General features: G+C 37.7%; 1 protein-coding gene across 3 annotated transcripts in view; it reads left to right on the top strand.

Annotated features, from left to right (window-relative positions):
• Positions 1 to 2,008: 2,008 nt before the first annotated feature.
• Positions 2,009 to 24,051, top strand: part of HERC4 (HECT and RLD domain containing E3 ubiquitin protein ligase 4) — a 32,829-nt gene continuing 10,786 nt past the window's right edge. For all 3 annotated transcript variants that reach the window (XM_009893991.1, XM_009893997.1, XM_009893996.1), the window contains exons 1-14: positions 2,009 to 2,234; positions 5,026 to 5,185; positions 6,572 to 6,648; positions 8,957 to 9,178; positions 10,612 to 10,703; positions 14,239 to 14,369; positions 15,396 to 15,556; positions 15,949 to 16,025; positions 18,113 to 18,237; positions 18,759 to 18,818; positions 19,356 to 19,467; positions 19,805 to 19,994; positions 21,085 to 21,257; positions 22,951 to 23,067. In XM_009893991.1, coding sequence (XP_009892293.1) covers positions 2,009 to 2,234; positions 5,026 to 5,185; positions 6,572 to 6,648; positions 8,957 to 9,178; positions 10,612 to 10,703; positions 14,239 to 14,369; positions 15,396 to 15,556; positions 15,949 to 16,025; positions 18,113 to 18,237; positions 18,759 to 18,818; positions 19,356 to 19,467; positions 19,805 to 19,994; positions 21,085 to 21,257; positions 22,951 to 23,067 — 1,923 coding nt within the window. The remainder of the gene's footprint in view (positions 2,235 to 5,025; positions 5,186 to 6,571; positions 6,649 to 8,956; positions 9,179 to 10,611; positions 10,704 to 14,238; positions 14,370 to 15,395; positions 15,557 to 15,948; positions 16,026 to 18,112; positions 18,238 to 18,758; positions 18,819 to 19,355; positions 19,468 to 19,804; positions 19,995 to 21,084; positions 21,258 to 22,950; positions 23,068 to 24,051) is intronic.

The following is a 24,051-nucleotide window of genomic DNA, read 5'->3' on the forward strand; positions in this document are numbered from 1 at the left end:
CGGGAGCTTGTGGTACGGCCCGCGGGACCGCCGGGCGGGCAGCCCGCCGCCGGGGCGCTTTAAGAGCAGGGCGAGATTACCCGGCCCGCCCCGGCCTGCGGGAAACGTCCAGACTCTTCCTGCCGCACCGTTACTCGCTCTCCGCTAGCAGGAAACCGGTTGGGTGGGTTCCCTCGCCTTCGGTGTCGGCGTTGGGCTGCTTTTGACGTCGTGCCATGGTGGTATCCAGCAGCTGACAACGTGAATTGGCTTTCGGGACTACCTGCAGGGCTAAGATACTGCCGTGATTTGAGATCAAAGTACAAAACTTCTTTGGCTACTGACTCTTGAAAGAAAAAACCCAAAACAACCCCCCCCACACACCTTCTATGGAACTCCCTATCCGTTTCAACAGAAAGGAGAACTTTTCTGCTTTTTGCCCCCCTGGAGATGGGGATAAATCCTGACTACGGAGATCTAGAAGCACTATAATTGTACATCTTCTCTAACTTCTTGTCTTGCAGGTCGAAGCTTGCGTTGCAGTCACTGCTACGGATGTGTGAAATTTGCTGTTGCATAGCTATGTCTTAACTGAAGACGTCTTCATTTTGATGTCCCCTACTGAATGTGGTAGGATATAGCTAGTGATAGCTAGGGAAATATTTGATCATGCGTCATCTCCTGAGATAGGTAAACAGAATGCAATATATTTTAAGCTGTTTGGCTGTTTTGTTTGGTTTGGTTTTCGTAATGAGATCACAAAAACAAGCATCTTGTTTACTACATTTTGATTTTTGCAGAGAAAAATAGTTCACCCTGTTTTGCTAGCAAGAATTCTGCCCTCTGGTTTATGTAACGCTTAGGTGCTAACTGATGGCTTGCTTCTGTGAGCAGTTTTATATTTAGGTGGTTTATATGTGTTATGACCCAGCAGAATGTAAGACTGCACGTGTTTGTAGTGCATTGTATTCCACATTCCATTATTCGTGCTGTCTTCCAAATAACGGTCACAGGTGAAAATTTACAGCAATTTTACACTGTATTGCACTGATTTTTAAATTGCTCTGAAAATACAGGGAAACTTACTTTAGCAAAAGTGCGGTGTAAGTAATAGTGAAAACATTGTCATAAATTCTTCATCATCTGCAATACAGAACATGAAAGAGAAGTGTAGCTTTGTATCCTTTCCAAATAGGTGCAGAGTCTGTCAGCACAAATAGAGGTAATTGTAATTTAGGCGTTAGGGATGGGGGTTTGCATGGGGGACTTTGCGTATGTGGCCTTCTGTTCTGCAGAGGAACTATGATGCTGTAGCCCTTGTTGACTGCAGTGCAAGATTGGGGACTTGAGTTTCAGATACCGATTTTCCTTTAAATTGTAAGTTTGGTTGACTCATAGTTGTTTAAATGTAATGATTGACACATTGTATCATTCTTTGTGTTGCATAACTGGATTGATCAGAGCTGACCAATTTTTTCCAAGCTATGAGTCAAGTGTTGTTTTGGGGGATGATCTTGAGGCCGTACACAGGGCTTTCTGGAGTCATGCAGCTCCTTGTGTAAAGAAACTAGCCTATACTGTCTCCTTAAAAGATGGTTGCAGGCATTTCCCCTGGCTAGAATTGGTTGTGACTGGTATTTGTGTAGTTCTGGATCAGGGATTAGAGAAGTTTTACAAAGAATGGTATTTTAAATTTTTGAAACAAAGTTTTATAAACCTGAGGACCTGCACATCTTAAAAGTTGTATCTGAAATGGGAAGGAAAGCATTTTACTGCAGAGTTAATGTAAATATTGCCCAAGAAAGTAAATCGCACTCTTAAGTTAAAATTGTTGAGTGGTTCAATATATTGGTATATAAAAAGTGAACTTGTGGATTAACTGCTATATAAGATAAATGTTAGGGAAAGCACTGAAAAACTGTACATTTTCTTTAAACTGTACATTTTCCTTTTTTTTTTTTTAAAAGCTACACAGGATATTCTAGAAAAGTGAAGCTGGAAGATCTCTGTGATCAAGAGAAGCATAAACATGTTGTGCTGGGGAAATGCATCTTTTGGACAGCTTGGATTGGGTGGAATTGATGAAGAGATTGTTTTAGAACCCAGAAAAAGTGACTTTTTCTTAAATAAAAGGGTCAGAGATGTAGGATGTGGACTGAGACATACTGTGTTTGTCCTGGATGATGGGACTGTTTATACATGCGGGTGCAATGATCTAGGACAACTAGGGCATGAAAAAGCCAGGAAAAGACCCGGTAAGTTTAGAAGTAATGAATTGTGGAGCATGTGTGTAGTTGTGCATGTATTTTTGGTTTCGTTATGCTACATCAGACCCAAGAGTGCCAGTGTCTGTACCTGTGCTGAATTGTACGCGTAGTAGTTCTTCCAAGAATGGACATATTTTTAACTTGAAAAGCATTCCTTTGCTTGGATTGCATCTTGTGATGGTTGGAAACAACCAACTCTGAAACATGGCTGTCCCCTCATATTTTTGCCTGCCGTGCAGCTGGATAGTGCCACTATTTTTTATTTCCAGCATGGCATCAGTTTACCCAAGGTCGTGGGAGACTCAGTGGCTGTTTTTAATCTCAAGGGGAGGTGACCTGCTTCAATACATGTATAGGTCTGGCTACTGGAGTATAGTAGAAATGAGTATTTGGCATACCGTAGTTGAGAAACATGCTCTGTATTTTTAATCATCTAACATGTGATGGATAGCAGGTCTGATTAAAGCCTTCTTAATTTTATTTTTTTTAAGTATAAAAAATAAAACTTTTGACAAGAGACTTTTCAGCATATGCAGTGCTATAGGAAGCGCATTTGGGAAAGCCTGAAGGATGCGATGTAAAGCTGCTTTGGGCTTTTTTCTTCCTATCTATGTTATATGCGTATTTCTGCTTCCTGCTAGTGCAGTTCTATAGCAGAAGTGGGTAAACATCTTGCAGGGACTGCAGAGGAGGGTGCACATGGGCTCCCTTCAGAGCTGTGCATGTGAGTCATGTCTGCGTGCTACTGAGATATGGAACAGTGCTTCTGACAGTACTTGTAGCACAACGTAAGCAAACTGAAAAGGCTTAGTAAGAGTTTATTCTAATCGCTGCTATAGCAATTTTACAAGTTACTTGGCAGAATAATTGATACAAATATTTCAAATGGAAACAAGGTATTATGCAGTATTTTAGTAGTTCTCGTTTATTCAGAGTTTCAGATTTGGTGCCAAGTAAAGATTTTCTTGTGTAGTTGATATGTAACTTTTTAGAACGAATTTGGACTTCTACTGGGAAACAGTAAATGGATATTAAAACTGATAAACTTTAATCCTCTGCAAACATCTGCTTCATGATCATGAATAGAAACTCAGCTTGTCAAACTTAATCTGAATGTTTGTTACCCACTTTGAAAATGATGCTGAACTGTCTTTTAAATCTGAAAGTTACAACAAAAATAGCTGATTTTTTTGTTTTTTAAAACAGCCTTGTATGAGCTTTCATATGTAATGGACAAACACCTACTATAATTTAATTATTTATTTTTTAACAAGCTCAAACACAGTGGTCATGAGGATTATAATGTCCTCTTACCTGGTTTTTCTTTCCTCTAGAGTTTACCAACAATACTGTTGAATGTTCTAATGTGAAGTCAGTGCATTGAGATAATTTTACTTGCGCATCCTAAAGAAGCTCAATATCTGTACAAACGGGTGAACGCTCTCTTTTGAATGTATTTCTGCTAACTGAAGATAATTTTGTCGCTGACTGCGTGTCTTTGCCACCTCCGCATCACCAGTGGCGCTATTTAGCTGTGCCTTCCCTCTTTCCTCCCCACAGAGCTCTGCTTGCCATAGGGGTTGTGTGAATATTCCTTAATCCATATTAGGTGAAGTCAGCCTGACTAGTTTAGTGGGTGGTGAAGGTAGTCTGAGCTAATCTGCATGCTGTTGCCTGAACTGGAGAGCGCTTGCGTGACCTCTTCCACTGGCAGAGCGGTGGAGGCCGTAATGGGCCTGGATTGGTGGGGTAACCTCTTTAATCAGACCAGCTGTTTTTTAAAAAAAATGAACTGATGTCTGCTGCCTTTGTTACTTTATTTTGGAAACTGAGTGCCTGTCATGTTGCAGATACTGTTAGCTACTGTTTTGAAATTGACTTAGGCGATGCTAGGCTGTGTTTACAGTGCGTGTGACATTGATGATACACAGGCTTTTTCGGTGGTGTGCCATTCTTACGCAGCAATAGAATTTGTGTGGTTGAAAACTGGGCATGAAATGTCCAAGCAGGCTCCCTTATTTAAGGGAACTGTTGAAAATTCCAGCCTTAATGACAGGCCCTGGTGATATTTCTCCACTTTACTGTTGCTGAAATAAAAACGTTAGACTTCTGATCACAAATTATAAGCGTGAAAACAAACTTTTGAGTTTTTCCAACTGTATTTAATGGTATTGATGCAGACTACTGGGGAAAAAAATCACAGGTATTTTAGTGTCTGCTTTTCAGAGGCGTGCACTGTATATCTAGAAAAATTACTCTTTAGGATCTGTTTCTACAGTATTTTGCATTATAAAGAGGACATTGTGTAACTCATTGCAAAATCAGTAGCTTTAGTCTTTAATTTGCCCTGCCTTGTTTTGCAGGCTTTTTTGTTAATAATGAATAGGTGACTTTAATTTGCTGTGGTAGAATGTTTTCCTCTTACATAATGTCTACACGTGTAGTCATTTGACAGTAATCTATTTGACCTTAATGTTAATTGAGTTTCTGCACTGGTTTTCTGATGGCAAGATTAGAAAGAACCGTTACGATCAAGCTGCAGTTTTTGTGCACTTCTGTACGTTGCTCCAGATACAGTTGTTCTTTGGTTACTTTGGGGTGTCAGATTTAACTTACTTCTCCTAGAATAGCATGCTTTTAATTTTAAATACAGGATGTTTTGACAGACTTCTGGGCTTACTTCTGTGTCATTTCAATTGATATCTTGCTACTAAGTATAACTGTCTCGAACAACTCTAGCTTGTTAGTAACTTTTTTTTTAAACAACTTTTCTTTTTAGAGCATGTTGGTGCGCTGGATGCCCAAAATATTGTAGCTGTGTCATGTGGAGAAGCCCACACTCTTGCATTAAATGACAAAGGTCAGGTATATGCTTGGGGTCTGGCTACTGATGGACAGCTTGGCTTGCCAGGAACAGAGGAATGCATCAGAGTGCCCAGGTTAAAAATAATTAGTATATGATAAGTTATTTTAAAAGTGCTTAAATCACATTGGTTACGCTATTCTGCTGTTATAATTAAAAACACGCATTAGAAAGTGTACTTTAACTGTGACGCTTGCGTGCTGCAGACAGTTTCCTTTCTCAAAAAGTCATCTTATGTGAGAATTGTGTTACGGGTTTGCTTGGTTTGGTTTCTTGGGGTTTTTTTTTTCTCTTTTCTTTTTTTCTTTTTTTCTTTTTTTTTAATAGTCATCTACTAAGAACAAGAGTTATGTTGGAAAAGTAGGATGGGTATTTTAAGAATGTGAATGGGGGATTGATAACTGCCATTTAAGAGAAGTTAAAGAGAAATTAGAATGTTAAACTTTCAAAACGAGATGTGGGAGTATATTTGAAGAAGGTACGTTTGCTATCTGATCTTTGTACTTCAGTTTTCACCCTGAAGTTTTTTTAGCTGTGATCAAATAATGGTTCTAAAAATGAACGCTAGCCAGATTCACTTGCTTGTTTTCAGAACGCTGTAAGCATTGCAGCTAGCTGAAGTCCACATTTTTACTGAATAGGTTCACTGAAATCAGTGGAACTGTCTGTAGCAGTAAGTTTGTGTGTTTGCAAGCCGGAGGTTTTCTTTTCTAATTTTGTTTTCTACATAGGAAAAAGACACATGAAAGTAACAATTCCTTGAAACATTAGTAATTTATAAGTTTATGTTAGCAGTTTGTGACATATGTATAAATATGGAAGATATAAATAACTAATATAAAGGTTTTTTATTTCTGTATCAAATTTAAAAGCCCGCAGGCCTTCTAGAAACTCGTTTTTCTCATCAAAAGTTGAAAGCATACTAGATTTAAAGCACTTTTGCAACTTGTTTATAATATTGTGCAATACTTAATGGCTCTGTAAACTGAAGTTTTGATTGAAGTTAATGAAAAGAGGTGAAGAATTGGGTGTTCAGATTTTAACAGAAAGTAATTCAAGCTTTATATCTAATACTGATATGAAGAAGATTGTAAAACCTTTTTTCTTTTGGAAATTAGAAAGTAAGAGTCATTTTCTTCTTGCATCCCATATTTATTTCCTCCATTCAGCTGTGTGACATCTTCCTAGCACATGAACCGCCCTAGTTCTTCATTATGGTCTGTTACTGACTTTATTAATTTGAAAATAAAACAGAACCTGTCCTTGAAAGCGTTAGAAAAGAAGCAACTTTGTCTTAAGACTTTACTAAATAGGTTCTAATTAAAGTTAGGATATTTATATTAATTTCATATATACTTCAGTGAAAATGATTCACTTTTTGTATATTATCCTTTGGCGTGACTTTATATTTCATACCATGACTTAGTAGCTTAATTCTTCCTCTGTTTTCTTACCCCAATAGAAATATTAAAAGCTTATCAGAGATCCAAATTGTTCAAGTTGCTTGTGGTTATTACCACTCACTAGCACTCTCAAAAGGTAAGCCAAATTCTTCTGAAGTTTTGTGTGATTTCTTACCAGGTAGTTCTAAAGGTTTCAACATTTATTTTGCCTTTATTTAAAAAGGAAACTTTTAAAACGTGCAGCCACTTAGCACAGGTGGGCTTTCAGGTTGATAGGGGAAATGTAATTTAATGATGGAAGCTTGAATTTAAAAAACAAATGTACAAACAAGTGTTGTGTTGTTCTGCTTTTTATTTTCTTGCTTTCATGTAACTTCCTTCTTAAATTCATTTTTGTTTCTCTCCTTTTTTTGGTCCTATTTCTCTTTCTCCTGCTAGCATGCTACTTTGTCACTCATTTGTTTTATCCTGTAACTGCAAGTTACTGAGGCTTGAAGGCAACGACCTCCTTGTCTGCATTTCTATTGCGAAGCCTCTGGTTTGTTGGTGCTTCTATAGTTAAGATGTAATGTCACGTTATAGCCCACCTTTTGAAAGGTTTAAACATCTGTCTTCAGAATTTTGCTGGGGCTAGTTGGTATAGCTGTCCAGAAACAAATGTAAATTTAATTTCCTGCTTGTTTGTTTCATCGTGACAAAGGAGAGTTGTGGCCAAAACTGCCATTTGGAAGAAGTGGCTGCTGTATGAGGATAATGGAAACTTAGAAATTCAAAACAAAGATTCCAGAAAGCTTGGAAAATTTGACAGTGTTTCTTGACTATGTGTGGTTAAAATATAAATTAAATAAGCTGCAGGAAGGGAGGTGTTAATTGTACAGAATGATTTTTCTTTTTCTTTAAATAGAATAGTTTGTACTGACTCTGTGTGCTTTGATTCTGTGCATGACTTTTCATGGGCTCATCTTGAGTGTTTTCTGTGCCGTTATGTGTTCCAGGCATCTTTACCGTTACAACCTAGTGAGATTCCTTTGTTTTTAGGACAGGCAGACAGATTGCGTATAACCCTTTGCCTGGGTTAAGATCAGCAGCAGAATGTGGGGAGTATCAGAATTGTGCTGCTAAGCGTTCTATTGGTCAAAGATGCAAGAATGTAATAGAAGTTTGTAATTTAAAATTCACTCAGTGTTTTTAAAAAGTTACAAGCTTCAAATACAGCATCACTATCCGATTGCCAATTCATGGATTTGCAGCTCTGTTTCTGTTCTTTCACATGCATTGTAGGGTGTTGTTTTGTTTTGGGTTTTTTTCTGGTTGTAAGAGAACCTGTAGAAATATTTGCAGTACAGCAAGTGGCTGTAAAAGTAGAGCCACCCAGGGAGGAAAATGGGATAAACTCAGTTGAATGGGGCATTTTGAGAGGAGACTTTGTAGTATTTTTAGATCTGCATATGGGATATTGTTCATGTGATTATAAATGATTGGCATAGGATTTATTTGGTGATGGGAAGATTGTTTTGTATAAAAGTGTGGTTTGGGGTGGTTTTTTTTTTTTTGTCTGGTTGGTTTTGATTTTGTTTGGGTTTTGTTGTTGTTTAAATAAATAAAATATGAGACCTGTACTCCAGGGGATGGGTTTTGTTGTTTCCTATCTTGATAAAACTGTTATTGGAAAGATGGAGGTAGGAGAGACACAGGAAACATTACTGTTTGAAGGTAATGTCACAGTCTGAAAAGTATCTCATCAGCAAAAGCAAAAATCTTTGTGATTAGGTGTTGATCTTTAGGATAGTAAACATCTTGGCAAAATGTTGGTTGTTTAATGGAACGTTTTCTTTTGGAGGCAATCTTAGCATAAAGAGCTCTGCTTTGTGAATCTTCAAAATGTTTTTTTCTTTGTAAGGCATCAGATGACGTTATAAACTTTGTGCTTCATTGATCATATAATTAATACAATATTTTAAAATTTAAAATATATGTCACCTAAGTTGTATGTGAAAACTAACTATGCTACCATATAAAAGCTTAAATGAGGCTTGTGATTGGGAATTGGAAATTTTTGCATGTCCAGTATGCCACTTCAACAAGATATCTGCGTAAAAATGTATGCAGTAGTGGAACTCCCAGTGGAACGGCATCTTGCTTAGTAATAACCACACTCAACTTATCTAACACTGTTGAAACAGGAATGATAAGAGCAGTTTTTAGGGTTTTGAATGTGATTTAACTACTTTGAGTTTGACTAAATATTTGAGTTGAATATCTGCAAATTACAGCAGAATGCTTAGTTTCAAAAGTCAGTAACTTGTATACATTTTCAAACTCAAAAATACTTGAAGATTGAGTCTAACTTTCAGCTTTTCTTACAGTAAATAAACTTTATATAATTAAACTATATTGATTGTATTTCTTGTTGTTTGTTTGTTTGTTTTTTTTCCTTTAAACAGCAAGTGAAGTGTTTTCCTGGGGACAAAATAAATATGGCCAGCTGGGCTTAGGTTATGAGTATAAAAAACAAAACTCCCCACATGTGATTAAATCTCTGCTGGGAATCCCTTTTGCACAGATTGCAGCAGGAGGAGCTCATAGTTTTGTATTAACTCTTTCTGGAGCCATTTTTGGATGGGGACGCAACAAATTTGGGCAGCTGGGTCTTAACGATGATAATGGTAAGTAAACATTACTTCAGTAAAATTTCGTGCTGAATGTCTTGGTTTGTGAATCTAAAGACAGCAGTATTGCTAGAAAAGGAACAGGCGGAACAAACCTCGGTTGAATACTGTCAGAGCATGCTGGTGTCACGTGAGATTGCAAAAGGGAGTTTTTTCCTCAGCTGTTGTGTAGTGAAAATTCTGACAGTGTTATGTTGAAATTCTAGCCTGCTTGACTTGTTTTCTTTCCCTGTTCTAGACTTTTCTGTGTCTTAAACTTTTTGAGTGGGATTGAATTAAGATACTGTGCAATAGTTAGAGTTTGAACTGAATTTTACATAGGTGAAATTGCTTGACAAAACCAGTAATCTGTCAAAACTATTTGGTTGTCTTTAGTAGACACTTTTATGTGTTTTACTGATGTGGGTATCTTCCTTTCTCAGGCCACTTTTGATAATCATTCGGGATTTTCATCTAACCATTTCCAAAATTTTCTCTACTAGGATGTTGATACTCATTAATGATTTAAAACGAGGTTAGGTTAGGTTAGAAAATAATAGTTTCTTTGTTAGTTGTATTAATTTTACATGCACACTATTCACATGCTAGTTTCATGAATTCTAATTTTCTCACTGGTTCATTGTTCTCAACACCACTTAAAATAAGAAAAATGTGTTCTAGTTAAAATGTGTATCCAAATTAATGCTTTAAATCCGGTCACACTCAGGTAATAATAAAATTACATGTACTTTTCAAAAATCACATTTTTATGGGAGACTTCAGTTGTTTCTACATATTCTTTGGAATGTGTATGACCCCAGTTTTTAATATAGCATCACTTCTCATTAAAATCCCTTTTTAATGTCTTGATAGGGCTTTTTCCAGGCATCTTAGTGGGCCTCACAAATTTTAAGTTGTCAGCATTAACATTTAAAAAAACTGCCTTTTTGCTACTGGATGACAAAGTTGATTTGCTCTGGTGATGGAGGGAGGTTAGTTGTGCTTCCTAATTATTCAGTGCTCCATTCTATTATACATTTAGTAATACTGAACTATGACCAACTGATACCAACTTACAGGAACACTTTAAAAGCGTGAAGCACATAAACAGCTCAAAACAACTGTCATTTGTTTTCTTTTCTCAGGGCCAATGGCAGGTCTAACATACTGTTCCATATTTCATGATTTACATATTGACATAGGATCTTATGCTAGCGAAAATGAGGCTATTTGCTACAAAGTAGTTCAGTATAGCAGTCTCTCTCTGTAATAACACTTGCATCCCAAGGATACATAAACTCAGTCACAATGATTGCATTATGCTGACAAATTTATAGTGCTTTTTTGACTGGAACTGAAATAGAATCAATGGGCAAAACTATTTCTTTTCTGATTTTTTTAATTTATTTATTTTCAAAATAAGCCATCTGCTGCTCTATTAAACCTTTCAGACAGGTATGTTCCTACACTGCTAAAGTCACTGAGGACTCAGAAGGTTGTTCATATATGTTGTGGAGAAGATCATACTGCTGCCCTTACAAAGGTACAATATTTAAAGATATGTTTATGTTTTGATATGTTTAATATTTTCAGGAGAAGATGCAAACTGAATAGGAAATAATAAACAAAGTTCTGCATGAAATTTCTTCGAAGTTTATTGGATAAAGTTGAGGAAACACTGGAAGAATGGTTAAATATCTGAAAAAACTTACCAAATGCAAGAAATCTTTCAGTGGTTTTAAATTTTTGTCAGATTTGGTGAAATTGAGCATACAAAATAGCATTTTTGATATGGTGCTGCATATTGTGTTGTTAAAATTATGCAGATATTGCAATATACATTAGGGTATCCTAAAGAGATTAGCTGTTTTCGGACTGTAATGCCTCTAGCATTCCTGTTATCGCTAATCAGACCGAGTTAATTTTGAATTTAAATGCTGGGGGAGATTGGAGTGTGTGGTTGTTTAAAGTTTTCTTAGTGAATTACTATTTGCTATTGTGGCGGGTTTACCTTGGTTGGACACCAGGTACCCACCAAAGCCGCTTTGTCACTGCCCTGCTCAGCTGGACAGGGGAGAGAAAGTACAACAAAAGACTTGTGAGCGGAGATAAGGGCAGGGAGAGAGCGCTCACCAATTACCGTCACAGGCAAATCAGACTCAACTTGGGGAAATTAGTGTAACTTATTACCAATTAAATCAGAGTAGGGTAATGAGAAATAAACCCAAATCTTGAAAACGCCTTCCCCCCCACCTCTCCCTTCTTCTCAGGCTCAACTTCACTCCTGATTTTTCTCTACCTCCTCCCCCTGAGTGACGCAAGGGGATGGTGAATGGGGGTTGTGGTCAGTTCATCACACATTGTCTCTGCCACTCCTTCCTCCTCAGGGGGAGGACTCATCACACTGCCTCCCTGCTCCAGAGTGGGATCCCTCCCACGGGAGGCAGTCCTCCATGAATATCTCCAACATGAGTCCTTCCTACGGGCTGCAGCTTTTCACGAACTGCTCCAGTGTGGTTCCCTTCTACAGGGTGCAGTCCTTCAGGAACGGACTGTCCCCCACAGGGTCACAAGTCCTGCCAGCACACCTGCTCCAGCATGGGCTCCTCTCCATGGGACCACAGGTCCTGCCAGGAGCCTGCTCCAGTTTGAGCTTCCCACAGGGACACATCCTCCTTTGGGCATCCACCTGTTCCGGCGTGGGGTTCTCCACAGGCTGCAGGTGGATATCTGCTCTGCTGTGGTCTGTCCAGGGACGGCCTGCCTCACCATGCTCTTCATCATGGGCTGCAGGGGAATCTCTGCTCCGGCACCTGGAGCACCTCCTCCCCCTCCTCCTCTGGTGACCGTGGTGTCAGCATAGTTGTTTCCCTCACATATTCTCACTCCTCTCTCCCTCTGCTGTAGCGCAGCAGCTATTTACTTACTATTGGCAAACCGATAGAAGAAATGGAAGATTTGCATAATCCACTAGTAAGTGTTATAGTGTGAGATTCTATGAAAAGTTGGTCATTTATTTCAAGGCTGATTTGGAAAAAAGGCATATATTCTGTGTCAGTGCAGCACCTTCGTACAGAGATGTAGAACTGATGAAAATAGAGAGCTGAAACATGTCAAACTGGCTTATACAGAACTGTTGGCTAAATGCATTATTGAGAGTCTTGTTTTTAAACTTATTTGGAAACTTTTAGGAGCAACATAGAACTTACAATGTTGGTGCTTTTTCCTATACTCATTTTAGTGATGAATAGTGTATTTCAAGCATCAAGTAGTGACAAGTATGTTTATTTTGTGGTAGGTAAACCAACACATACATGTCTTACTTTAAATGATTGACTCCTGTACTTTTCTTTCTGTGTTTTGATAGTTGCATTAGACTTCAACATTTAGGTATAAATCAGTATGATTTGTATCAGTATATCTACATTTTGACGTTTCCTATTGTTCATCACTCTCAATAAAATGTATTGATTTATAAAGAGAATATTTTGAGCTTACTGCTGGTAGCAGTAGAAAACAATTCTGGCCGATCAAGATTTGGGCAAGTGACTAAATATCCATTTCATGTCTGCATCTGTTGAATTCAGAATATTGTTGTAGAAGGCATTAGAATTTTGGAAGTAACTATTTTTAATATTTTATTCCCAAAGTAAACCCAGATACTTTTTTTTTCTTTTGAAAAAGGCGTGGGGTTTTTTAATGTGTTAATTTGAATTTTTACACTGTAACAAGTTAAAAGTTGTTTTGAAGAATATGAGCTGCCTAAGTCGGGTCGCACTTTTGTTGATTACACACATTCAGTTTTCTACAGTGAAAGAAAAAGACTGTTCACAAACAATTGCTCTTTGTCCTAAAATATTCTCTCGCTTTAACTGGAAAAAGATGTGGCAACTTTGTAATCCTGAAGTTGGTAGTGATGCATTGTGCGAGGTTAGGGAAATAGGAAATGTGAATAGTGATGCGAGGTTAGGGAAATAGGAAATGTGAAGAAAACAGTAATCTGTAACTTGCGTTCCAAATTTTTTTCCCTTTTTAATATGTAGAAGTTAACTTCAAACTTGCTTTAAAGCTGATGGACTCGGCTAAGATACTGCATTTACCGTAAATGTTTTGACAGATGATTTATGCTACCCATTTGTATAGCTGCATTTTCCCTTGTGTGATAGGCCTTGCAGAACAAGGGGTCTTGATTTATGTCTTTTGTAGACAGAACTGTGTGTATGTGTGAGCATTCGTCAAGTCCTTCTGAAATTCAGAAAAGCCCATCACAGTTTGTTGTCCTGATTCAGTGGATGAGGCTGTTGGTTTTTCTTAGTGGACGCTGCCATTTTAATGATGATTTCCAGCAGAGGTCCAGTCTGATGCAGAGTAGAATTGAAAGAAAGAGCTTTACAATTTCAAAGCATTTGAAAGTGAAAGGTTTCAAAGTTGTTGTAAGGTAAGTTGTATAACTTCTGAAAGTGTTTCTGATTTAACATTCTTTCATTAAAGAGTTTTTTGATTAATTTCTTGATTAAATGAATCAAAAACACTTTAAAAAAATTACTTGCCTTACGACAGTGTTGAAATTCTCTGTTTCTTAAGCTTTCAAATAATAAAGCTGACTATTTCAGTCATACTCTGCATTACCTGCCTGAGGAGGGCAGCTTCCTATTTGGTAATTGCTTTAAAATTTATATTCAGAATTTAAAAGACAAAGTATACTTTTTTAATAGTGTGAGTTTATATACTGTTGTAGTTCATCAAGAAAACTGGAAAAGAGGAAAAATGAGGATTAGTATCTATTAATGAGACAAGTTAGCGGCAGGACTGTTGTATAATAGTACGGAAATTACAAGGTCATGATTTAACACAAATAAGGTAATACTTGATAGCCGTGCCACGCTTTCATAACTGCAATTACCTTGTGACCCTTCTGTGTCTCAGGGCCCCTCTGGTGCACGTATATTTTCTCTCCTTTCCCCACAACTCCAAAATCATCAGACAAACTAAATTAAACATTATTAAATGCCTATTTCTGTTACGTGTCCTGTTCTGAGATATACTGTCATTTTAATGCAAAGAATCTATTTGTTTAGGAAGGTGGGGTTTTTACATTTGGAGCTGGAGGCTATGGTCAGTTGGGTCATAACTCTACCAGCCATGAGATAAACCCAAGGAAAGTTTTTGAACTTATGGGCAGTGTTGTCACGCAGATCACTTGTGGCAGGTAAGGTCTATTCTGTGCTAGCACTGTGAATCTTATAAATAACTTGCCTTGTGTAAAACTCGTATACATTGCAATATGAAGTGGTTTTTTACTGACCCTTTGTGGTTAGGGAAGACAAGATGGTCTCTAACAAAAGATATTTAGAGACCTTACTGGGATTTTAAAAACATTTGAAAGAAGAACTCAAGGAAGTTATACTATTTGAGAGGCTCTGATTTTTCTAAACGAAAGTGTGAATAATCAGTGTGAAGGTGTTGTTTATTGCTTTATCATTTCCTCCTAAAAACCAAGTGTGTTTGGGGAGGTACATGAGCATCACTGAGGATAAGTGTAAATTTTGGAAACATAACTTGTTTTGTGAAATACCTGTAGTACTGTATGGCACTCCAGGTCCTAATGGGTTTTTACTCTATATATTGTGTACGTATATATGTATAATAGCACCCAAGAAATTGGAAATGTGAAAATGCTCTTGTCCAAAGAATTGCAGTCTAAGAAGACAAAATGAGGGAAGCAACAAAACTGTTTAAGACGGGCAGACTTTCTTGTTTGTATTAAAGGATATGTAAATATAAAGCTATCTTTCTAGCAGTTTAGCTGACATTGAGTGGACATGTTCCCTTTTAATAGTTTACATAAATTCAATACTGTTTATTCTCAGGCTCATGACAGGAGAGAGGGCATGTAGAGTTGAGAAGGGTGGGAGGGGAAAAGAGTTGTGGGCATTTGGGTAGAAACTTCAAATTTCTGAATGTCTAGAGATAGGTTCTAAAGGTCAGACTGTGGCTATGCAGGGGTTCAAGGCAGAACCTGGCAGCTCCCTTCCCTGAACTTTTCCATGAAAGTGAAGTATTGCCTACTGGAGTACAAATGGAGTATTGCCAGTGGCAGTGCTTTGCCAATAGAGAAGTGGAGCGTTGAATACTACAGGACCTTTAACATACTGTTTAACACAATTCTTAGGCTGGCCTGCACAAAGCACGTTATAATGCTTAGGTTTTTGTTACTGAATTTTGTTTGCCCTAGGCAGCACACTACTGCGTTTGTTCCTTCATCTGGAAGAATTTATTCTTTTGGACTTGGAGGTAATGGGCAATTAGGCACAGGAACAACCAGTAATAGGAAAAGTCCCTTCACAGTAAAAGGAAACTGGCTTCCTTATAGTACTCAATGCCCGAAAACCACAGGTAAGCAATATCTGGCATATTTACTTCTTGGTTTCCTGTTCCTTCATAGTGTCTTACAAATCTTGAGATTTAAAGTAAATATGGGCTAGAATCACTTTCTTCCAAACAGTTTATTTTCATTGTGGTGTGTTCCCTTATGTGCATTTCTGCTGTAGGAAATACGTGCTTACTTGTGCTGTTGGGTTAGGTCCTTCATTAGCAATAGAGCTAAAACTTAGAGCTGTTAGTGTTTACCTTAGTTAAAGGTAGTCTTAACTATTGTATTGCAAAGATCTGCTTCAGCGAGGTTACCCAGCGAAGGAACCTTTTTCTGATTGAGTGTTGATTGCAGTGTCTTAATCATTTCTCAAATTCACATTTTCACAGTTGCCTGGTTTTTATTCCTATTGCAGACAGTGAGGAGTGTTACTGTGTGAAGAGAATTTTCTCTGGTGGGGACCAAAGTTTTGCACACTACTTTTATGCACAGGTAACAGATTAAATATACTTTGGTTCCAAAGTCTGTTAAAGTTAAACTTTAGTTTTTCTGATGTATTGTAAAAGATTTTCATATTGAAGGTGCATGACTACATTCTAAAGTTCATTAGAGCAGTGTGGAAGCACAAGACACTAAGTCAATTTAGCAGTTGGAGGACTTGGATCCGGTTACTGAGTGTTGGCTGTCAGTAAGCTCTTGAGGCTTTTTGGCATAAGCTTTTTTTCCTGAATGATGGATGTGTGCACTTCTTTTCCTTTCATAAAGGAAGATGTGATTGAATATTTGAGCTCTTCACCCCTGTAGAGCCCTCCTCAGTAACTCCTGACTGCAGCTTTACTGTCTTCTGCTCTGTAGCCATTTTAGCGTACCACAAAGATGAGGAAACAAAAATGGAGCTTTTTGCTAAAAATTATAAGCGGTGACATCATTTGTTATGTGATAGAGTTTTACGCTGGTCTTAAAACTTGAGTTTTAAAAGGATGAGAACTGATTCGCTTAAATTCTAGTACAGGGAAAAAAAGTCTAGAAGGACTTTACAGTAAAAATGGCAATGGGGGTGTATGACGGAAAGGAAATGCTATTAGAGGACGAGCCGGGAGGAAAAACAAGATGAAGATACAGGACTGGATTTGTACAGGGGCTATTTCCAATACAGCCCAGCAGATATTAGACCATAGGGATTAATGAAGCATCAAGAGTTGAATATGTGGGGTGGAAATTAATTTGGACACAAAACAAAACAGATTTTAGTGGGAAACATGTTATGAAGAAAAAGTGAATACAGGTGAGGCTTGCAGCAACCCTTTGCTCCCACAACCTGTTCTGGTTCTACAGAATCAACAATTTTTCTAGGGTTGGTTTTTTGGCAATTCTGATCGAGTTGTGGTAACTATTGCTGTGTTTGAGAGAGGCCTGTTTAGCAGGTGCAGACTGGAAAAATTACTGATACATGCTCAAAACTGCTCTGTTAGAGAAGAACTTTCTTAAAAACTTTATCATGTGCAATTTTCTAATCGCCGAAGTAGATTCTGACTGACTGACTAAAGTGAACTGAAGATTGTATGAATGCGGTTATTGTGGCTTGCTCTGCACAAAAAGTATGTGCAACAGATGAATTTTAATGCAGCAAAAGTATCCCTTTTAGTACTCCTTAGTTTAGTAATTTGTATTAATTTCTTTCAAAATTATGCGAGTACTGTACTCCTGGGACTTGTGTGTCCTGAGTAGTTAAGGGGTCTCAGCCAAAATCTGTTTTCTCAAGTTATTTTTTGGGCAGCTCAGTTCCTTCAGTTGTATCCTTGAGGGTGGAAATGACTCTTCTGCTGGACACAAGGGGAGCAGCAAGAGGGTTTCTCATCCTGATCCTGTAGGATGGGATCAGAAGTATCGATTTTTGGCAAGTCATCGTTATACTGAGTCAGCTGTATTGTCAGACTGCACTCTCAGGAGATATGTTTCCTTTTACTAGTTCAGCTTTATTTTCATTACTATTTGCCATCTCTTTTTGAACCAGTGCTCCCACTCAAAACAGTGGTTTTGGTTCCGTTCCTCTTTACTGTTAGAAATCTTACTGGAATTAATTCGGTATGAGCAGCACATCAAAATGCAGCTCATCTGATGATGCAGTAAAAACATGATTCATTCTCAGAGGAGTCAGATGGAGGTGTGGTGGGAGAGCCGCTGTCCAAAAAATTATATGGTTTTTTTCTGTATGCTCACAGCCTGGCAGTGAGCTAACCGGCTCATGGTGACTAGGGAGAAGAGGTGCTTGCTACTCTTGTGTAAAGCTTGTTTAGTGTTCATCTAGAAAAGTACTTGTATGTTTAGGGAGTTTACCATGAAGTAAGCTGTGGTGTGAATTAACACGCTACTCTAGATGGTTTTAGTGTATGTTCTGCTTTCACAGTGAATGCAGAACTGCTAGAATATGGTAAATTTATCTTTGGGCTTTTTTCACAGTAATGGCCTGGGTAGGCAAACTGTCAGTGAAAGAAGAGGTAAAGAGCTCAACCACAGGACTGATTTTTCTGGAAATCAAATTTGTGTGCCTGATTCTTTATGCTCTCTTTAAAATTTAGAACATGGTGCCACCAGATGATTTTAGGTATCCTGACTTTTTGAAGCAGATCTGGACTGTGAATGAAACATTTATTCAAAGATTGCTGACTTTCCCATCCGGAAGACTTCCTGTAGAGATAGCTAAGTAAGTCACGTTGAGGAAAGAAGTTGTCTTTTTTAATTTTACTTATGAATTGGGCATTAGTGGAGTTTTCTATGTACATAGCAAAGCTATTTTTAATTGGTGATTTTATTAGGCACAGAGTTTTTGCTGTGCTTTCATTGACGTGCTTGTCAAGTAGTTTAGATCCTTGAGTCTGTCATCTCTGTCACAATATAGATGACTATACAAGATTAAAGTATCTAGTTGCACATTGAAAAATGACAGTAAGGAATGTAAAGGAATATGAGAACAACTCCAAGATTATGGCTTCTACTTTAATAAAGGAGGATGCAAAGAAATTAAAAACAAATTCCAAGACTTGCTTTGATTTGAGCTGTCATAAGCATGGAGTCTTGAATGGAGGTTTTATCTGGTGTCATTTAGTCATATTAAAGTCAGAGTTCCATCCTTTATACAGTGTAATTTATTTTTTTTTATTGCAAATGTTAACTTGTAAAAAGAAAACAAAATAAATGTAACTTATTTCATGTAAACAATTTCAGTGAAATTGACGGAACATTCTCCTCAGCTGGGTGCCTGAATGGGAGCTTTTTGGCTTTGAGGTAAGAGGTCAGGCTTTTTAAACAAGTATTCCTGTGAACAGAATTAATGGTGGCTCCCTTCCTAGCGTCTCTTGTTTCAGCTCTTCCCGGTATTTCCTTATCTTACCGTTACTCTGATACCTGCAGTTTAAACTTGTAGCTCCTTTACTGCTATGTGGTTTTGTCAGCTGCCCAAAGGCAGCGTGTCTTCTGCCGATTTGGAAGCGTGTGCTACCTGGCTGCTACCACGTAAGCCAGCAAAACTTATTACTTCTCAGCCACAGGTTAGATATAATTCAAGGGGAATATATTGCATGGGCTGGTTTAGATCCTAGTGGTTCTACACAATTGTCTTGCAGTTAGAGAAGATCTTTTTCAGTTGCTTCAAAGGTCATATAAGAAATGGAATTCTGATACTATGATCTCTCATGTTTTAATTCCTTAGTAAGTAGGCCTAAAAATTCAAGGTGGCAGAAATTTTTGAGTTGCTGAGAATACAAGATTCAGTCTCTTTCTCTGCGTGTTTTTTTTTCTTTTTTTTTTTTTTTTTTTTTTCAGCAATGATGATCATTACAAAACCAGTGCTAGGTTCTCAGGGGTTGATATGAATGCTGCTAGACTACTATTTCACAAACTTATACAGCCTGACCACGCTCATATATCGCAACAGGTTTGTGCTGCATGTTTTCCTTATGTGTGGGATTATCTTTCTGCATTATAGCTATCCAGAAGTACTGTTGTTATGCTTACTCTGACCCTTTTAATAACTTCCTTTACTCAGTAATATATCAACTGCAAATATGTAAAACTGTGTGGTGTTGTGTCAATTAGGTAACACATCAGCATATTGTATCTGTGTGTATTAATATTTAATATACTGTCTTTTTTTCTAAATGTGTAATTGAAACTCCTGATGATTGTGTTCTAGATTATTTTTTTATCTAGATGGGTATTTGTTTGAATTCACAGTTGCATTACAATAAGCTGAATTTTATGATGTGCTGTAGGTGGCAGCTAGTTTGGAAAAGAACCTTATTCCCAAATTGACCAGCTCCTTACCAGATGTTGAAGCTTTGAGGCTGTATCTCACTCTACCAGAATGCCCGCTGATGAGTGATGCAAACAATTTCACAACATTAGCTATTCCTTTTGGAACAGCTATTCTGAACCTAGAAAAAGCTCCTCTGAAAGTTCTCGGTAAGAAACTGAATTCTGTACTGTTAAAACTAAGGATCACCAGGTGAAAACGTATAGAAATTCCATCAGTGAAGACATGATCTCAGCAAAACCTGCTGTGTATTTACAGTTCTATAGAATTCCCCACTGAGAAAGTTAAGGGTTAACATTGCTTGATGTGTAGGAAAACCCCTATTCTTTTGCTTCTGGGTGAGTTAACTGGCCATCCGTATGAACTCGTCTGGTATTGTAATTTTTGGACTGATTCCATTTGGGAGGAATTAAACTGTAGTTCGGTGTATCTGATATGTCTTCACACTTTAAAGTGAAAATTATGTGGTCAGACAGCTAACAAGCTCTAAGCAATTTACAGAAGTGTTGCAGAGCAGATGTTAAATTGTCTTTGGTTAGACTACAGCACCTGTTTTGTTTCTTCGGAGAGGTTCGTGTTTTCTCACTGATCCTATGATGTGTTCATCAAATACGCAGCTGAGAATAACTCTATTTTTGAAACTCTGCTTCTTTACACCTTCTTCTTGTGACTCCTGTCACCTGAAATTCAGCTTAAGGAGTTGAGCTTTCAGAATGTTTCCTTTTTAATTGATATCTTTTTGAGAGGGTGCTTCCTTCTTCCTTAATTATTTTTTGCCTTGTAACCCATCTCTTGTGTTTTTCAGTAGTTTTTGGTGAGAGTAAAGAGCTTGTCTGCTGTAAAGGAAAGCAAACTGATTGTTTCTTTGAACTGTAGTTCTGTTTTGTGTTGCTTCAGTTACAGTTGCTCTCAGGACTGTTGGAAGTCAAGATTTCAGGATTTTCTGTCAAAAGTTACTTCGTGATACTGTCCTGTACTCTGGATGAACAGACTTAATTTAAAGAGTTGGTCTGTAACAGTAGAGCATTTGAATAGAGGTTTCATTATGTATACAGAGAGTAGTGTGGTGTTTAAAAGTCTGTACCAGTCTTGCTGTGTTAAACTTTTTTTTTTTTTGAGAGTCATTGGTAACTGAGAAGTATGCTTTCTAGCAAAGCATATTTTTTTAGTTAAAAGGATAGCATAACGTAACGTTGTAGTGGTGAGTACTAAGTTTGTGTGTTTACCATTTGTTAACAGAAAATTGGTGGTCTGTACTTGAACCTCCATTGTTCCTCAAGATAGTGGAACTCTACAAAGATGTCGTAGTCCACCTCTTGAAGTTGTGCAAGATGGGTGTTCCAGCTGCTGAAAGAAGAATACTTACCAACTTTCTACACACAGCTTTCAGAGTTCTGGAAATATTGCATAGAGTATGTTTACATCAATTTTAACCAATTACTTACCTGTTTGTTTCTGTCAGCCTCTGTGTGCTGTACTGTTGTTAAAAGAAGTTACTAAAGAGTTTTCAATACTAGACTCACACCTACAGAGGTATCTGTAGATGTCCCGTCTGGACCAATGAACCATTGGAATTCTGGATTCCAGTCTGACATGGTGGTGGAATTACCTATTTGCTTGGGATCGCAGACTGGCCCAGTCAATTGCACCTGTGAGAGTATGTTGGAAAGAATTGCTTCTTAAGCTTGAAATGATAGCAAATGAGATCCCAAAGGGAAGATATGAGCAAGCTGTATTTTGAACAGGAAAGATCTGCACAGTTTTACTAAGACAAACATTTATTTTCTGATTTGTTTATTTTGTTTGTTAGTATTGTAAGTTAATTCATGAAAGCTGTTGGATCTATGAACTTTGAACAAAAATAGCCTAAATCATTCGAAGTAACCACACTGCGCACATACAGTGTATTATCTAGTTGCTGCTGAAGTTTCCCCTCCCAACGCCTATTTTTTTCCCTCTGTAGTTTATTCTGGTCCTGTGGCATTTTGTGTTTATATGCTAAAAGAGCATTTTAGCTGTTTCTTAAAGTGCTGGTCAAGTACTGTATTTGTACAATCTAGCAAAATGGGCACAGGTGTCTCAACCGGACCTTTGTGTGCTATATGTCACAGCCCTCCTCCCCAAGCTGTCAGAAAGAATGGGAAAGATTTCTGCTTTGGAAGTTGGAATTTGTATGCTATGGTTTGCTTGGCTTTTCTTTATTCTTTATGGAGACCATCAAATTAAGGCTCAGAGTAGGACTGTTTAGTAACTATCTTTTTTTTTTTTTTTTTGAATCCTAACTTTGACTACTATGTAGCTATACAGCAGTCAGAATAGTTAAATTTGTACCTACCCTGCTGCTCAGCTATTTGTATTGGTGTAGTGTTAATATTTAGCTGGTATGGAATAAAGTGAGGAAAAAAAAATAATGGGGTGACATATCTGAGGTATTTCACGGATTTAGTATCTGCTGGTTTGAGGGGGGGATAGTGGGGAGATGTTTGAGAAAAGTAGGCTTAGATTATTTGGTTATAAAGACAGAATTGGGGATCTTGCTGTTTTGGCGGTTAATGGTGCTTAACAGTCCTTGAGAAGAAGCGTGTGTTAGGAAAGCGTGGATGCTTCTGCATTAAAATTATACTGTAGAGAGGAGCCTTTATATAAAAAGTTATCTTTCCACATCTCTTTTTCTAAGCTTAATGTTTTTTAAATAGAAACTGTTCCTCTGGTCATGGGTAATAGAGATAGTATTCATACTGTAACTAAGAATGGAGTTCTTGAATCATAACTTAAACTTGTGCAAATCCAGGAACAAGTATTTGTTCCATTATATACATGAATATGTGTATTCGGCACTGTTCCTGTGAGATCGTATGATGTTTGAAATTGGCAGCACTGTTTCATGCAATGCTGTATGCTCAGTTAACTGTATTTTTCATTGCATCTTTGGGATTCTGAATAATCCATGTATCCCATGTCTTTAACCTTGTATTTTGGATTATTTTTTTTTTTAGTAGCTGGGTATCTGTGGCTGACATATCAAATGCTTGAAAACCATGGAAAATATCCTTTTGCAAACTGCTATACAAAGTGCTAATAAAAACATAAATTGCATTTCTTTAGGTAAATGAAAGAGGACAAGTTATACAGTATGATAGATTTTACATTCATGAGATACAAGATCTGATAGATATCAGAAATGACTATGTCAACTGGGTCCAGCATCAGGTATTTGGAATGGTAAGTTGGTTGGGTTTTGTTTGGGTTGTTTTTGTGGGGTCCCCCCTTCCCCCCAGTTTTGTTTTTGTCCATTTAGAAGCCTGTAGATTGTCTAAATACGGGCACTTTCTTTCCATAAAAATATTTTCACAGATCAGTGATGCTGGACAGATTCATCTCGTGTCAGGCTGAGGAAGAATTATTAAATAGGTGTGCTTCTTGTAGGGTATCGTTCTTAGGACTGACACTGTTCAACATTTTAATCCATCAATTAAAAAGCGGTTTAGAATGCTGTCACTTAACTTTCTTGACATGGCAGCTCTTACGAAAGTGATAATTCGTGATGGAAAACATCCAGAATAACCTGAATTGCTGTATAAGCTCGGTCAATGAGAACGCTGAAACTGTCTTGGAAAACAAAGTCTAGAAGCATAATAGGAAGTTACAGGGGACAGATAACTAACAGTTTTCTACTTTGAGAATAGCAACAAGAACTGAGATAATTAATTCCTGGATCTGTAAACAGAAGAGTGGTAAGTGGGAGTAAATTAATGACACTGCAGAGAATTAGTGAGTTGGATAGGATTTTGCCACACGGTTCTTTGACTTATGCACTGAAAGAATACCAAGTAAGTTAATATGCTTTCTCTAGCCACCTAAATTTAATATTTTTGAACCAGTACCTGGAAGGTCCTGAACACGGGAGACCTACTTTACTTGCTTTCTATTCATAAAATACAGCAAATGCTGTCTACCAAAGAATTAAAATTGCAATGTAAAATAACAACAGCAGGGAGACTGGAGGGCGTAAAGAAATCATGAGTCAGTATTGGCGGTCATGACAGACGTTTGTTTCAGCCAAGCTTGTCTGAAAAAATAACTGGTGTGTGGTGTAGGCTGGCGTCGGTAGCTAAGAGGGGTGGTGTACTAAATGAAATGTAGAAGCTAGGGATATGCGTTGCAGGGCCTTGGAATTAGAGACAGGTTGTATATTTGGAACAGAGA

Source organism: Charadrius vociferus, unplaced genomic scaffold, assembly GCF_000708025.1.
Source record: "Charadrius vociferus isolate BGI_N301 unplaced genomic scaffold, ASM70802v2 scaffold611, whole genome shotgun sequence".
Lineage (NCBI taxonomy): Eukaryota > Metazoa > Chordata > Aves > Charadriiformes > Charadriidae > Charadrius > Charadrius vociferus.